General features: G+C 49.9%; 1 protein-coding gene across 1 annotated transcript in view; it reads right to left on the reverse strand.

The window, feature by feature from the left end:
• Window positions 1-537: 537 nt before the first annotated feature.
• The window catches only part of LOC122665817 (craniofacial development protein 1-like), an 82,132-nt gene continuing 68,800 nt past the window's right edge, over window positions 538-13,869 (reverse strand). Inside the window, exons 4-6 of the mRNA XM_043861951.1 lie at window positions 13,186-13,310; window positions 12,925-13,083; window positions 538-819 (exon numbers count right to left, since the gene is read on the reverse strand). Of these exons, the coding sequence (XP_043717886.1) occupies window positions 538-819; window positions 12,925-13,083; window positions 13,186-13,310 (566 nt within the window). The remainder of the gene's footprint in view (window positions 820-12,924; window positions 13,084-13,185; window positions 13,311-13,869) is intronic.

Here is a 13,869-nt window from a genome sequence, read left to right on the forward strand (position 1 = left end):
CCACCCTTAACCTTTCTTGAAATAATAGTAGTATAGTGATTATAAGTGGCCTAGTGGGTCCCCTTGTTGGCTCTGCCCCAGTGTCGGGCCTAGAACCCAAAAAAAAATCTTGCACAAATCCTCTCCCGTCCACTAATTCATTGGTTTCTTCTGCAAGAGTTCCCTTCGACTTCCCTCTCGATCAAGAAGTCTTAATATGGGTGGAATTGCAAGTGATCGAATCTTAAGCTATTATTGGTGACACAACAGAAAAGTATGAAATCCAGACATAAAAATGGACCATTATCTTTGACTAAAAGCAATAAACTCTTAGGTCCACAAGGAAGATAGAATAGAAAGGAGACAAAGAATCCTGGATTTTTTCCACATCGAGATTCACATAAAAGTCCCTTGCCGTGTTAGATTATATTGAAAATTTTATGTAGTTTTGGGTTCATCAACTTAATGGATAGTGAGATGTTAACCACTAGTGCAAATGGGCAGTTGGTTAGAAAGCTGCCAAATAAGATATGAAATTTTTGTAAATTCATATAAGTTTCAGAACCAGAAATTACTAGCCAGATATTGATTTGAACTCTTCTTGTAGGCATCCAACTCCTCTTCCAACCCCTTGTTCTCTTCCTTGAACTCTCCCCAGTCCTTTTTCGTCTTGTCAAGAACGGTGAGTTTCGGTTTCTTCTTGATCTGTTCAAGAACAGCATCAACAGCAGAGACTGGTCCAGCTGAAGCTTCGGCTTTTTCAGCTGCCTCCTTTGAGTCAGCATCAATAAACTTCTTCACTTCAATTTCCTGACCAGCAAAGTCTCGGACCTCCTTGATCTGTGACATGGAACAAGATATTTGTAAGAACAAATTATAATCACCTTCATGATGGACAGGCCACAATGAACATATATATATCTGACAATATTTTGAACTTCGAAGAGTCCTCAAATTAAATACGAAGATAGAAGCACACCAATTATTTTGAAAAGCTAAAATAACCTGGCAATTCATCATACTAAATGATCTGGCAGTCTCTAAGATATGATCCAATTTCAAATTTCTTTGTAATTTTCAATAGACTGGATAATTTCAATTTCCCAAAGCCCAAAAAACAAAGATTGTAAAACACTGTTCTAATGCAACAAGGGATCCCAAGCTATCTGAAGCCTAAAAATTATCATGTTGATATACCAGCAAGGACCACCGAAGAAGCACAATTGGTAACTCAGCCTTATCCCAACTTAATGGGGTCGGCTACATGGATCCAACAAAACGAAGTCGGGAAAACTGAAGTCAAACAAGAAAAAAGGAGATAAAGAGAAGGGAAAAGAGGAATGGAAGATGAGATGAGATATGAAAAAAAATGAAATCACAAGTGAAAGATGAAAAATAACAGCAAAGTAAAATATGGAAGTAAGAGGAAGGAGGCACAGCCCAACAAGTCAGGAGAATCTCAGCTAAATGGAGTCTACAAAATGGATCCTCGCCCTCCAACAGGCTCAATCCGAGGTCACATATACTTGATGCAACACCAAGACAATACATGTCCTTCCTCACCACTTTTCCTATGGTCATTTTAGGCCTGCCCCTAACTCTTTTAGCTCCTTCGATCGGAATCATATCACTCCTCCTTACTGGGGCGTGATCTTATAATATCATGGGCAGTTCAGCCAGATTGGCATTATGTCTCACACGGTTTTATATTCATCATGTTGCGTGTGAAAATCTCCGACGCTTGGTTCGCCCACGGATGAGCCTGCAAGGACCAAGTAAGGAGCACAAGAGGGCCGGTGTGGCTCCGGCCTAGGACTCTCCGATGCTCAAGTTAGACCACCAGTGCAACAGCGTAACAGCTAGTAAAAAGCGAGATGAGGAATGGTGCTCCATACCTGGGTATTTATAGAGTGAGGATGAGATGAGGCGGTTGGGAGAGTCCTAGTATGGTAGGAGTCCTTTTTTTGGAAGGCTCTCTCGCATAGAGCGGAGTGGAGAGCTATTTTTGGGGTCAGACTCTTATTAAGGTAAGAGTCCATGTAAAGTGTGATTTTGTATTGCGCTGGGATTGTGGCTCGATCCTTATCCCGTGATTCTCGGGATGTGCTGACGTGGCCCTGCGATCCCCGGTGGGGCGCTATGATAGCTTTTGTGGAGGAGGGCTCGGCCTCGGAGGTCGGCTTAGGAAGTCGGCCTGGTAGGTTGGCCTTGGCAGTCACCTCGGCCTAGGAGGTCGGCCCAAGGGGTTGGTCTCAGCAGTCAGCTCGGCCTAGGCTGTCCTGTGTATGCTCGGTCAGGAGTTTATGGCTGACTTGTGTGGGCTCGGCTCAGAGCTCGGCCTCAGCCCCGGCTGACTTGTGTGAGCTCGGCTCTGTCAGGTGGCCTATCGAAGACCGGGTCGGCCCGATTTCCTGCTCAGCTCAGTTCGGTTCTTGGACTAACCTCAGGTCGGCCACGTGGCAGCCTCTGATTGGTGGGGTGTTTTATGCCTCATCACAGGCCCCCCCACTCATCGGGGTCGGCTCGGCACTGATGAGTGAAGTTTCCAGGTCTGCTTGTCTGAAAGATTTTTGCGGCCGAGCCGAGCTTATTTTTTGCCATGGATTTGATGTTGCACGGTCTGACGGTTGGGCGTCAGTGCCACATCAGCAGAGTCATTATGGTAGGCTCAGGAATTTGAAACGTCTTTTGATCTGGACCGTTGAATTATGCTGAGCTCTCCTCGACCGTTGGATCAATTCAACCCAAGAGTTATAAATAGACGACTCCTAACTATTCATTCTTCACTGCTCCAAGTTATTGACTTCTCGGCAAGCTCGGATTTCTCATCTCTGCAGCGCTCGGTGCTTTCTGGTTTGTGATCAGCTCGGCTTTTGCTTCGTTCGTGTTCAGCTTGTCCTCAACTCTTCTTCAACCAATAAGTCCTCTTCGCCCCGTATGTCAGTTGGTAGTAGTCCCATGGGCGAGCTGTTCGCCAGGGTGGCAGAGGGTGTGAGTCCGAGCCGAGAGCTCTCCGCTCGTTCTCCCACCATAGACTTGTTGGGCTCGACTTTGGACGAGCCCGATGTAGTGGAGCCTCATCAAGCCGAGGTGGCCGAGCCTCCGTTGCTCATGGAGTTCGGCCACACGGCCCAACCAATTATCACAGACCGAACCGAGAACTCTGGGTCGTCCTCGTTCGATGAGGAGTCAAGTGAGGGAGATTCTTCCGAAGTGGGGGTTGGTTCGGTCAGCTCGTCCGCTGACGCCCCTGAGCTCGAAGAAGGGAGTGTCGGCACCATTCCGAGCACGATCACGGATGCCGACCTTGACTATCTGAGGACGACCTATGCCATCCCCGAGGACATCCAGCTCCGAGCTCCTAACCCTGAGGAGATGGCCTGCTACATCAGGCCCGACGAGGTGGCTTTGTATGGGCTGCCCTTCAAGTATGCGTTTAAGTTCCTCGTCCTCGGCCTGGTGGACCAGATCTTGGACCATTTCCACCTGTCCCCGGGTCAGCTGGTGCCGAACTCTTGGTTGGCCGTGTACGACTTCTACGCCTTATTTTGCGAGATGGGCCGAGGCGCAAGCGTGGTGCTTTTCTCTCGGCTCTTCTTCTTGAAGAAGTCTCCAGAGAAGGGGTGGTACTATTTTAGCCTCCGATCTGGGAAGAGTGTGTCCCTGGGCGGCCACAAGTTTTTGGTCGGCACGCCAAGCTACAATAAGCATTGGAAGCCCCACTTTTTCTTTGCTTCGATTCCAAACAGCCCTCTCCGAGCCGAGTGGAAGGAGATCCATTTGAACTACGTCAACAAGGTACTGCCCCTGACCAAGAATGAGCTGACCTCGTTTGACTTGATCCCCTAGCGTCTGCCCCTCGATGTCCTCCAGCTTCAAGATGAGGTTTCTTCAAAGGTGGCATATGACCCCTGGTAGGAGCCCGAGCCAGGGCCTGTTTCTGCAGCCCGAGCTGACCCCTTTACTTGGTCTTCTTTTCTTCTTTGATTTTTTTCTGACGTTTTGTTTCTCTTTCAGTGGTCGGCCATATTCCCCCAATGGATACAGCTCGGGTAAGGGCCAAGACCCTTGCGGACTGAAGGAAGAAAAATGCGGAGAAGAAGTCCCGGGGTGAGTCCTCCAAGGCCTCCAAGGGCAAGGTCGTGCTGCCGAGCCCTCCCGACGCAGTGGTCAGCCTTGAGGCCGAGAAGGGTGCTAACCCAGTGGGGTCCCAGAGGAAAGGGAAGGGCCGGAAAGGCGAGAGGAGCCCACCGAAAGATACCAAGCGTCAGAAGCTCTCGGTCAATCTGACGAGTGGTGGCCTTTCGCCCGTGGCCTCGCCCCCCAACATCTCTTGATATGTCTTGGGGAGGGCCTGGGCCAGCAACGCTCTGGTGAGGCCGACCTGGCGCCTCTTCTCAGGGGACTCGGTATTGACGTCAGCCACGCATGCCAAGGAATGGCTGGATGCAGGTCGGCTCCCGACTGACAGGTAGAAGCTCTAGGCGCTGTCTGACCCGGAGCTCCTCTCCACCTTGTTTCAAGACTTCAATATGGTAAGTTTCCTGTTCGGCTCTTGTGATTAGGTCCGACCAGTGTATCCTAACCTAACATTTGTTCTAATGCTTTCTTGCAGGGCTTCGCCAAGGCAGTGGAGACCATGCTTCATTTTGAGTGGCTCTTGACCGAGAACCACTCCTTGGGCGTTCACTGCAAAAAGGCCTACCAGGATGCCCAGGACGCCGTTTAGAGGCGTCTGGAGACTCAAGAGAAGCTTACTGCCACCGAGGCCGAAGTGGAGAGCTCTAAGGCCGAGGTGATCAGGTAGAAGGAGAAGGTCTGGGCTCTGTAGGCCCAGCTCACCGAGGTGAGGGAGAAGGCCAAGGAGGACCTGGCCCTGGCTCGGGAGGAGGCGATCAGCGACTACCTCCAATCGAAGGAGCACGCTGACGTGTGCCATGAGATCAGGAAGCCTCCTTACGCCGAGGGTTTTGAGGCAGGCCGGGTTGATCTCTTGGCCGAGATCAAGGCGGCCTATCCCGATCTCAATCTCTCACGTTTTGACGATGATGCGACTACTTTTGCAGAGGAGTTGGGAGATGAGGAGGGAGCCGAGGTCACCCAGGTTCTACCCATTGAGGAACCTACGTAGGCCAACCTCTTCGCCCTTGACGTTGAACCCCAAGACCCCCTTACAGAGCATACCACCGTGGATGTCGCCGAGGTCGCCTCCAAATCTTCTGCCGAGGAGATTGAGATGTAATAATAATTTTTTTTTTTTTTTTTTTTTTTTTTTGGGGCCGAATTGCCCACCTTGTAACCCTACCGAGCAGTCGGCCTATACTGAATGAAAATCTATTTTTGTCAGAATTTGTCCAAGTGTTTTAGCTCGGCATTCTTAGCCTTCTCTTCCTTATGTATGTTGTTCCATTTGATGTTGTGGCCGAGCTGACGACCCATTCCGTTAGCCGAGCTTAAGGACTTGGCTGTTTTTAATCCATGCTTCATGGGGTCGTCGGTTCGGCCATGCCATATCCGAGGTCAGGATGATTTTTGCCTTGGTTAATTAATTCGTTGTTCCCAGCGGTCAGATCAGACCGGTTACCATATGAGCGGATGTGTGGCCGAGCAGCCTCCCTGGCTGAGCGTAATGCCTTAGCTTAGTTTCAAACTTTGTTCAGCTCGGCCAAGGGGAGAGTTTGCTCTTGTTGGTTCAAACGTCGGCCAGTCTTTGTGGGCTAGTCTTGTGACTTGATTGTCGACCTATGAGGGTCGGTCCTTGAGGTCGGCCAGGTCTATGAGGACCGGTCTTACAACTTGATTGCCGACCTATGAGGGTCGGTCCTTGAGGTCAGCCAGGTCTATGAGGACCGGTCTTACAACTTGATTGCCGACCTATGAGGGTCGGTCTTTGAGGTCGGCCAGGTCTATGAGGACCGGTCTTACGACTTGGTTGCCGACCTATGAGGGTCGGTCTTTGAGGTTGGCCAGGTCTATGAGGACCGTTCTTACGACTTGGTTGCCGACCTATGGGTCTTTGAGGTTGGCCAGGTCTATGAGGACCGGTCTTACGACTTTGATTTAGGAGCTTGCAAATACGTTAAGTGGTGGAGAAAGACTTTGTTTAATTGAATCAAACGTCGAGGCTGAAGCCGAATACAAACATGCTCGTCAAAAACCTTGCCAAGCAGAATACTTATGGAAGTTACTGAAAAAATTTCTTCAAATTTTTTGAGTTCCAAGGTCTCGGTACCTTCTTGCCTCCCGGAGTCTGTAAGCGATATGTCCTGGGGCGAATTTACTTGGAGACTATGTACGGGCCTTCCCAATTTGGTGCTAACTTTCCTTGCTGTCTTGGCTGGGATGCGCTGAGCTTTCTGAGGACAAGGTCCCCTTGATGGAAGCGCCGTTCTTTTACTCTTGAGTCATAGTACTTTGCCGTCCTCTGTTAGTATGCCGTGTTTCGGAGTAGGGCATTTTCTCGAACTTCGTCGAGGAAGTCAAGGTTGGCTCTCAGCCTATCTTCATAGGTCTTCTCATCGAAGTTGAGCACTCGGTACGACGATGCCATAATTTTGACCAGGGCGAGGGCTTCGGTCCCATAAGCGAGGCAAAAAGGGCTCTCCCCGGTTGGTGTTCTTACCGTCATCCTATATGCCCATAGGACACTTGGGAGCTCTTCCACCCATCTTCCCTTGGCCTCATCTAACCTTCTCTTAATGTCGGCGAGTAATGTTCGGTTGGACACTTCTACTTGTCCATTTGCTTGTGGATGAGCTACTGAGACGAGTTGGAAGTCAATGTAGAAGTGTTCACAAAACTCTCGGAAGGCCGGGTTGTTGAATTACATGCCATTATCTGTGATGAGCACTTTCGGTTGTCCGAACCGGTAGATGACCTTATCTCGGAAGAATTTCTCCATGTCCTTCTCGGTGATGGTTGCAAGGGGCTCGGCCTCGACCCATTTAGTGAAGTAATCGATCGGCACTACCACATACTTCTTATTTCCCGATGTCGGGGTGAAATCTCCGAGAATATCCATTCCCCACATAGCGAAAGGGATTGGGCTCAGCATTAAGGTCAGCTTCGTTGCTGGTTGGCTTGGGATTGGTGCAAACAGCTGGCACTTCTCGCACGTCTTCACATACCTCATGGCCTCTTCTTGCATTCTTGGCCAATAGAATCCTTGCCCAAGTACTTTATATGCGAGAGCTCGGCCACCCATGTGACTCCCGCATATTCCCTCATGCACCTCGACCAAGGCGTACTCGGCTCCCTTCGGTCCAAGGCATCGGAGAAGAGGGGCCGAGATTGCTCTTTTGTAGAGCACTCCGTCGATCATGGTGTACTTGGCAGCTCGGATCCTGACCTTTCTTGCTTCGTCTCGGTTCTCCGGGAGCAGGTCATTCTCCAAGTAGTTGACAATGGGGTCCAACCAGGTTGGCCCGTTCTCTTCAATGTACTTTACGCTTTCTTCTTGCAAGGATGGCTTCTCCAAGATCTCTATGTTTACTGCTCGGCTCAGATATTGGAGGTCGACCTCAGCCAACTTTGACAAGGAGTCAGCCATGGCAGTCTCTTTTCTCGGTGTTCGAGTCATCTCAAAGTGCTCAAGTTTGAATATTAGATCTCGTGCTCGGCTCAAGTAAGCTATCATCCTTTCGTCTTTTGCCTCATAGTCTCCATTGACCTGGTTGACCACGAGTTGGGAGTCTCCTCGCACCTTCAACCGCTTTACGCCCATTGCCTTGCTGACTCGAAGTCTGGCTAGGAGGGCTTCATACTCGGCCTCATTATTCGAGGCGGGGAACTTGAACCTCAGGGCATATTGGATCAGAAACCCCTCGAGGCTCACCAGGATCAGGTCAGCCCCGCTTCCTCCGGAGTTGCTTGAACCATCGACATTCATGGTCCAGGTCGGGTCGGCCATAGCCCCAGCCTCTTCTACTGTCTTTTTTTCCCTGACTTCGAGGTCAGGACCTGTGCATTCGACGATGAAGTCGGCAAGGACTTGTCCTTTTATCGCTGTCCTTAGATGGTAGCTTATATCGTACTCACTCAGCTCAACCGCCCAGGTGATCAGCCATCCCGAAACTTCGGGTTTGTGTAATATCTTCTTGAGTGGCTGGTCGGTCAGTACCGCGATCGGATGAGCTTGGATGTACGGCCTTAGCTTCCTTGTGGCCGTAACAAGAGCGAATGCTACTTTCTCGAACCCGGAGTATCTTGTCTCGGCGTCGACAAGAACGTGGCTGATGTAGTATATGGGTTTTTGAGTTCGACTTTCTTCCCTAATCAACACCGCGCTGACCGCTACCAGGGTAGCGGCTAAGTAAACTTGAAGCTCCTCTTTCGGCTCGGGTTGGCTGAGAAGAGGCGGGTTCTCCAAGTATTTCTTCAGCTCTTCAAAAGCTTGCTGGCATTCGTCCGACCGAACAAAGTCCTTCGGGTTCTGGATGTTCTTGAGGGCCTTAAAGAATGGCAGACAGTTATCGCCCGACCTTGACATGATTCATGCCAACGCCGCTACTCGCTCGTTCAGCCTTTGTACTTCTCGGATCGTCCTTGGAGGGCTCATCTCTTGGATGGCCCTGATTTTTTCTGGATTGACTTCGATGCCTCTGACAGAGACCATGAAGCCGAGGAACTTTCCTGAGGTCACGTCGAATGCACACTTGGCGGCATTCAACTTCATTTGGTTCTTCCTCAATACACCAAAGGCTTCTTCCAGGTCGGCCAAGTGGTGTTCGGCCTTCAAGCTCTTCACTAACATGTCGTCCACGTAGACTTCCATGTTTCTTCTGATCTGCTCATGGAATATATAGTTCACGAGCCGCTGGTATGTCGCTCCGGTGTTTTTCAATCCGAACGGCATGACCTTGTAGCAAAAATTTTCTTGGTCAGTTCGGAATGCCATGTATGGCTCGTCCTCCTCATGCATTATGATTTGGTTGTAGCCGAAATATGCATCCATGAAACTCAGCATCTCGTGACCTACCGTGGCGTCGATCAAGAGGTCGATCCGAGGTAGCGGGTACTCATCTTTTGGATAAGCCTTGTTGAGGTCGGTGTAGTCGACACACATTCTCCACTTCCCGTTCGGCTTGGGGACCATTACCACGTTAGACAGCCAGGTTGGGAATTTTTCTTCTCGGATGAACCCTGATCTACAGAGCTTCTCCACCTCATCTTTGATCGCGGTTTGCCGATCAAGGGCATACTTCCTTCTCTTCTGCCGGATTGGTTTTTGGCTCGGATCTATGTGGAGTCGGTGCTCAGCTATATGCCTTGGTATGCCCGACATGTCGACAGCCGACCAGGCAAAGACATCGGCGTTCGCCCTTAAGAAAATTCCGAGCTGATTCCTTTGATCTTCATTCAGCAATGATCCGAGTTGGACCACCTTTACTGGGTCCTCTTCACTGAGGGGGATCGACCAATACTCGATGGATGGGCTCTTCGCAATTTCTACCTACACCACTAAAGCATCATCATGAGGTAAACTTATACCTTCGAGGTCGGCCTCAGTGAAGGAGATCGTCGCCGCTGGCTTGAGCTTCTTGGCGTGCATCTCGACGACTCTGACGAACCGTACATTTGCCTTGGCCTTCCGAGTAGTCTCTTGTCCGGGACCTCCGAGGATAGTGTATATGGGAGCTCCCTTGTCACTGCTCGGCGCGGACCCGTCCTCTTTCTTCTCAGCTCGGGCTTTATCTTCATCTCTCTCGATTCGCCTATTTTTGGGCCTCGGCTCGGTTCTTTTTTTATCGTGCTCTTCAGGTCACCGACCCCCACGCTCTTCACGGCCTCCTTTGACATATCACTTCAAGTGACCCGCTTTTATTAGCTCTTCGATTTCTCTTTTCAGCTGATAACAATCCTCGGTGTCGTGACCGGTGTCCTTGTAGAAGTGACAATACTTGTTGGGATTCCGAGATGATCCAGCTTGCATAGGTCGGGGCCGGCGGATGTATCCACCATCCTGTATTTGCATCAAAATCTCCTTGCACGAGGTATTCAACGGGGTGTAATCGGGGCTGACGGATGTACCCACCGTCCTGGGTCATTTGTCTTCCTTGCGATCATCGGTTGTCGGCCTTTTTTCTTATCGGCTTGGCCTTCATTTTCCTTCTAGGCTTGTAGAACCTCGGCCATATTTACAAATTCATTACACCTCTCCAAGAGCTCGGTAAGGTTTCTGGTCTGCTTCCGGACCAAGTCCTTGTTGAAGCCGGAGACGAATGCTCGGATCAACTCGTTGGACCTTTGCTTCACGCTGAGGAGGTTGACCATTGTCTTCTTGTGTTTCATACTACTCTGGAAGCGTGTGACGAAGGCTCGACAGAGTTGAGCTCGACAGAGTTGAGCGAAGCTTGTTATGGAGTTCGGCGGCAACCAGGAGAACCATGAGGTCGCCGCACCCTTGAGAAATGCAGGGAAAGCCCGACAAGAAACAATCTCGATTCCCCCATACATGGTCATCATCGCATTAAAGTATTTGATGTGATCTGTCGGGTCGATCGTCCTGTCATAGCAGTCGAAGGGGGGAGGTTTGAACCCGATCGACAGTGGCGCCGTCATGATCTCAGGAGGATAAGAGTGACGCCCGACCAACGAATAGGCGTCCGGGGTCACCTATTGTTTCAACCCCTCCACTTGCTCTGCCAAGTCTCGTAGCCACCTCTCTAGCTCAGTTTCAGGTGGTCGGCCGCTCGGCTCATCCACCCGGTACAAATTGTTTTGCTCACTCGGCCTAGGTCGACCATTTGGCTCCTCAGCCCGAGGCCGATAGGCTCGGTCGTCCCGTTGTGGTCGGCCGTTCTGGTCAGCTCGATCAGCACCATCCCTCCTTATTCTTCTTTCCACCTGGAAGTTGGACCCACGGGGGCTCCCTTGTTGTTCTTCTCGGGGAGGCGAGCTTTGACGTCGGGGGTTATGATGAGATCCTTCTCCTAGTCTCGCAACACATCTCCCATTTGGCTCATTCCCCTGTTCTTAGACTCCCCTCGGCTGCCTGTCCTCTCCGAGCCATCCAAAAAACACCGACCTCCTCGCTACCGAGCCTGCTGGTTCGATTTTCTGCCCTGTTCCAGGGCTTCGGTGATGCTCTTGATTATCCAGTCGAGCGCCTCTGCTAAGGCGCGGAGGAGGAGTCTTCTGACGAGACGGGTGTGAGGACGCGGCTCGGCTAGGCTCAGCCCTACGCCGGCCACCATTTTGCTGTAAGTTTCTCTCTGTGCGGCCCAGGGCTGGAGGGGGCGCGACCAGTGGTTGACCCATCAGCCCGCCCCAGGCCATCTGGTTCATGAAGGTATGCAGCATCTCGTTTGTGTGGAGCATCTGCAGCTGCAAGTCCATAACTTGCCGATTATTTGCCGGGGCTTGGGGGTCCAAATTCTTCGGTAAGGGCGGCGGCGCTGGCAGGCCCATCCCGCTCAAGTTTGGCTCGGCCTGTACCCAATCAGTCGCGGCTGTAGCTAGCACAACTCCCCCATTTCCACCCTCTGGTGGGGGAATGGGATTGATCGTGGTGCCCGTGATGGGCTGCGCACCCCCTGCCCGAGGGGGTCTTCCGTTCACACCCTGCTGTGAGGCTTCAGGGGGCGGTGATCGCCTCGCCTGCACAACGGGTTGTGGTTCATCCGCACGGGAAGTCGAGCCATGCTGCCCTGATCTCGTGTGCACCATTATTGTTGCTCTTGAAGTTGGTAGAAACGACGATGACCTGCTGATGTCGTTCCCACAGACGGCGCCAAATCTGTTGCGTGTGGAAATCTCTGACGCTTGGTTCGCCCACGGATGAGCCTGCAAGGACCAAGTGATGAGCACAAGAGGGCCAGTGTGGCTCCGGCCTAGGACTCTCCGATGCTCAAGTTAGATCACCAGTGCAACAGCGTAACAGCTAGTAAAAAGCGGGATGAGGAATGGTGCTCCATACCTGGGTATTTATGGAGTGAGGATGAGATGAGGCGGTTGGGAGAGTCCTAGTATGGTAGGAGTCCTTCTTTTGGAAGGCTCTCTCGCATAGAGCGGAGTGGAGAGCTATTTTTGGGGTCTGCCTCTTATTAAGGTAAGAGTCCATGTAAAGTGTGATTTCGTATTGCGCTAGGTTCGTGGCTCGATCCTTATCCCGTGATTCTCGGGATGTGCTGGCGTGGCCCTGCGATCCCCGGTGGGGCGCTATGGTAGCTTCTGTGGAGGAGGGCTCGGCCTCGGAGGTCGGCTTAGGAGGTCAGCCTGGTAGGTCGGCCTGGGAGGTCGGCCCGAGGGGTTGGTCTCGGCAGTCAGCTCGTCCTAGGCTGTCCTATGTATGCTCGGTCAGGAGTTTATGGCTGACTTGTGTGGGCTCAGCTCAGAGTTCGGCCTCAGCCCCGGCTGACTTGTGTGAGCTCGGCTCTGTCAGGTGACCTATCGGAGACCGGGTCGGCCCGATTTCCTGCTCAGCTCAGTTCGATTCTTGGACTGACCTCAGGTCGGCCACGTGGCAGCCTCTGATTGGTGGGGTGTTTTATGCCTCATCACATCATTATACCTCAGTTTTGGCATTGTTTCAAGGTTTGTGAAATAAAAACAAACTCTGAATTTCAAACTTCAACAAATATAGAAATTTAATGTAAACAAAACTTGGTTCAACCATATTTCAATTATTGGAAATTCGGTCAGACAGCAATAGAGCATAAGATGGTTTTAATCTCAGATTCACATCGCATTCACTCTAGGTAAAAAGCAAAATGAAATCCTTTAACTTTTTTAACTTTTCCAAAGATTTAATCCAAAAAGTTTATTTATGCTTAACCTAAACCAGCCAAATTACAAAACGTCTAATAAATTGGATGTTTAACAAATTTTCTTTGAAATCTAAAAACTTTTGACAGGAATTCCTTTGGATAGACCTAAATGAACCATTAAAGAAAGAATTAGACACCCATAGTCACTACAGTTGAACCAGTGAACAAATGCATTTACCTCTATCTTCCCTCTGTCCATGGCAGCATTGGCAGCAGCAGCAAGTTTCTTGGCCTCCTCGCTAGTACAATTTTGTGAAACAGTAGGTCTCTTCTGTGGAGAATCTTGCCCAGGTGATCCAGTCATCTTGGGTATCGGTCCAAGAGCAGTCATCCAGCTCTACAAAATAAGATGAAGGTCAAACAAGGTCCTAGCCATGGTAATTACTTCAAAAGTGCTTTAGAACAGCTATCTACAGTAGGATAAACAGAGCTCTCTCACATGGGAACTCTTTTGCTCCATATTTTTAATAGTTGAAGCAGGCTGCTTTGTAAATAACTGAAGATTCTTAATTGATACACCCTTATTTAGTTGTTCCCATACAGCATTAACTCGGGCTTTCCTTTCTGCGATAATAAGAATAACCACACATAAGACAACCATAGCACAGATCTTATATGGCCTGCAATGGATTATGTCCAAAATTGGCTCAGTGGTGTCTTTGGTTCAATATGCAGAAAACATCACTTCTCACTGATTGAAGACTCAGAAGGAATATAGTAATTAATTGTGATCTTGATGGTGAATAAAAAATGTGGAACATTAAAGTTCACTTGTACGTGATAAAGAAACTTCATTTCCACTGGTAGTAAATTTCTTCAGTTCAATAATGTAAACACGATATTGCACGAGCTTCATTGCATGTGCAGCTAGATTGCTTTCGAAACCCATTTTGATATGAGGCTATGCTTGTTGGGTCCACTCCCCTTTTCAATATTTCATATCAGTTCTTGTATAAATAAAAATAGTGTTTTCAATTGATTTATGTGAAACAATTGACTCCCGTATCACTAGAGGAGGAAGACACGCCTCCTCGTCTTTATTATCAGAAAACAAAGAACACACAACTTCACCTGTTCCTCCTGGAAACCAAACAATGGGTTGCACATTACTCATCTTCTCCCA

Source organism: Telopea speciosissima, chromosome 6 (assembly GCF_018873765.1).
Source record: "Telopea speciosissima isolate NSW1024214 ecotype Mountain lineage chromosome 6, Tspe_v1, whole genome shotgun sequence".
Taxonomy (NCBI): Eukaryota; Viridiplantae; Streptophyta; class Magnoliopsida; order Proteales; family Proteaceae; genus Telopea; species Telopea speciosissima.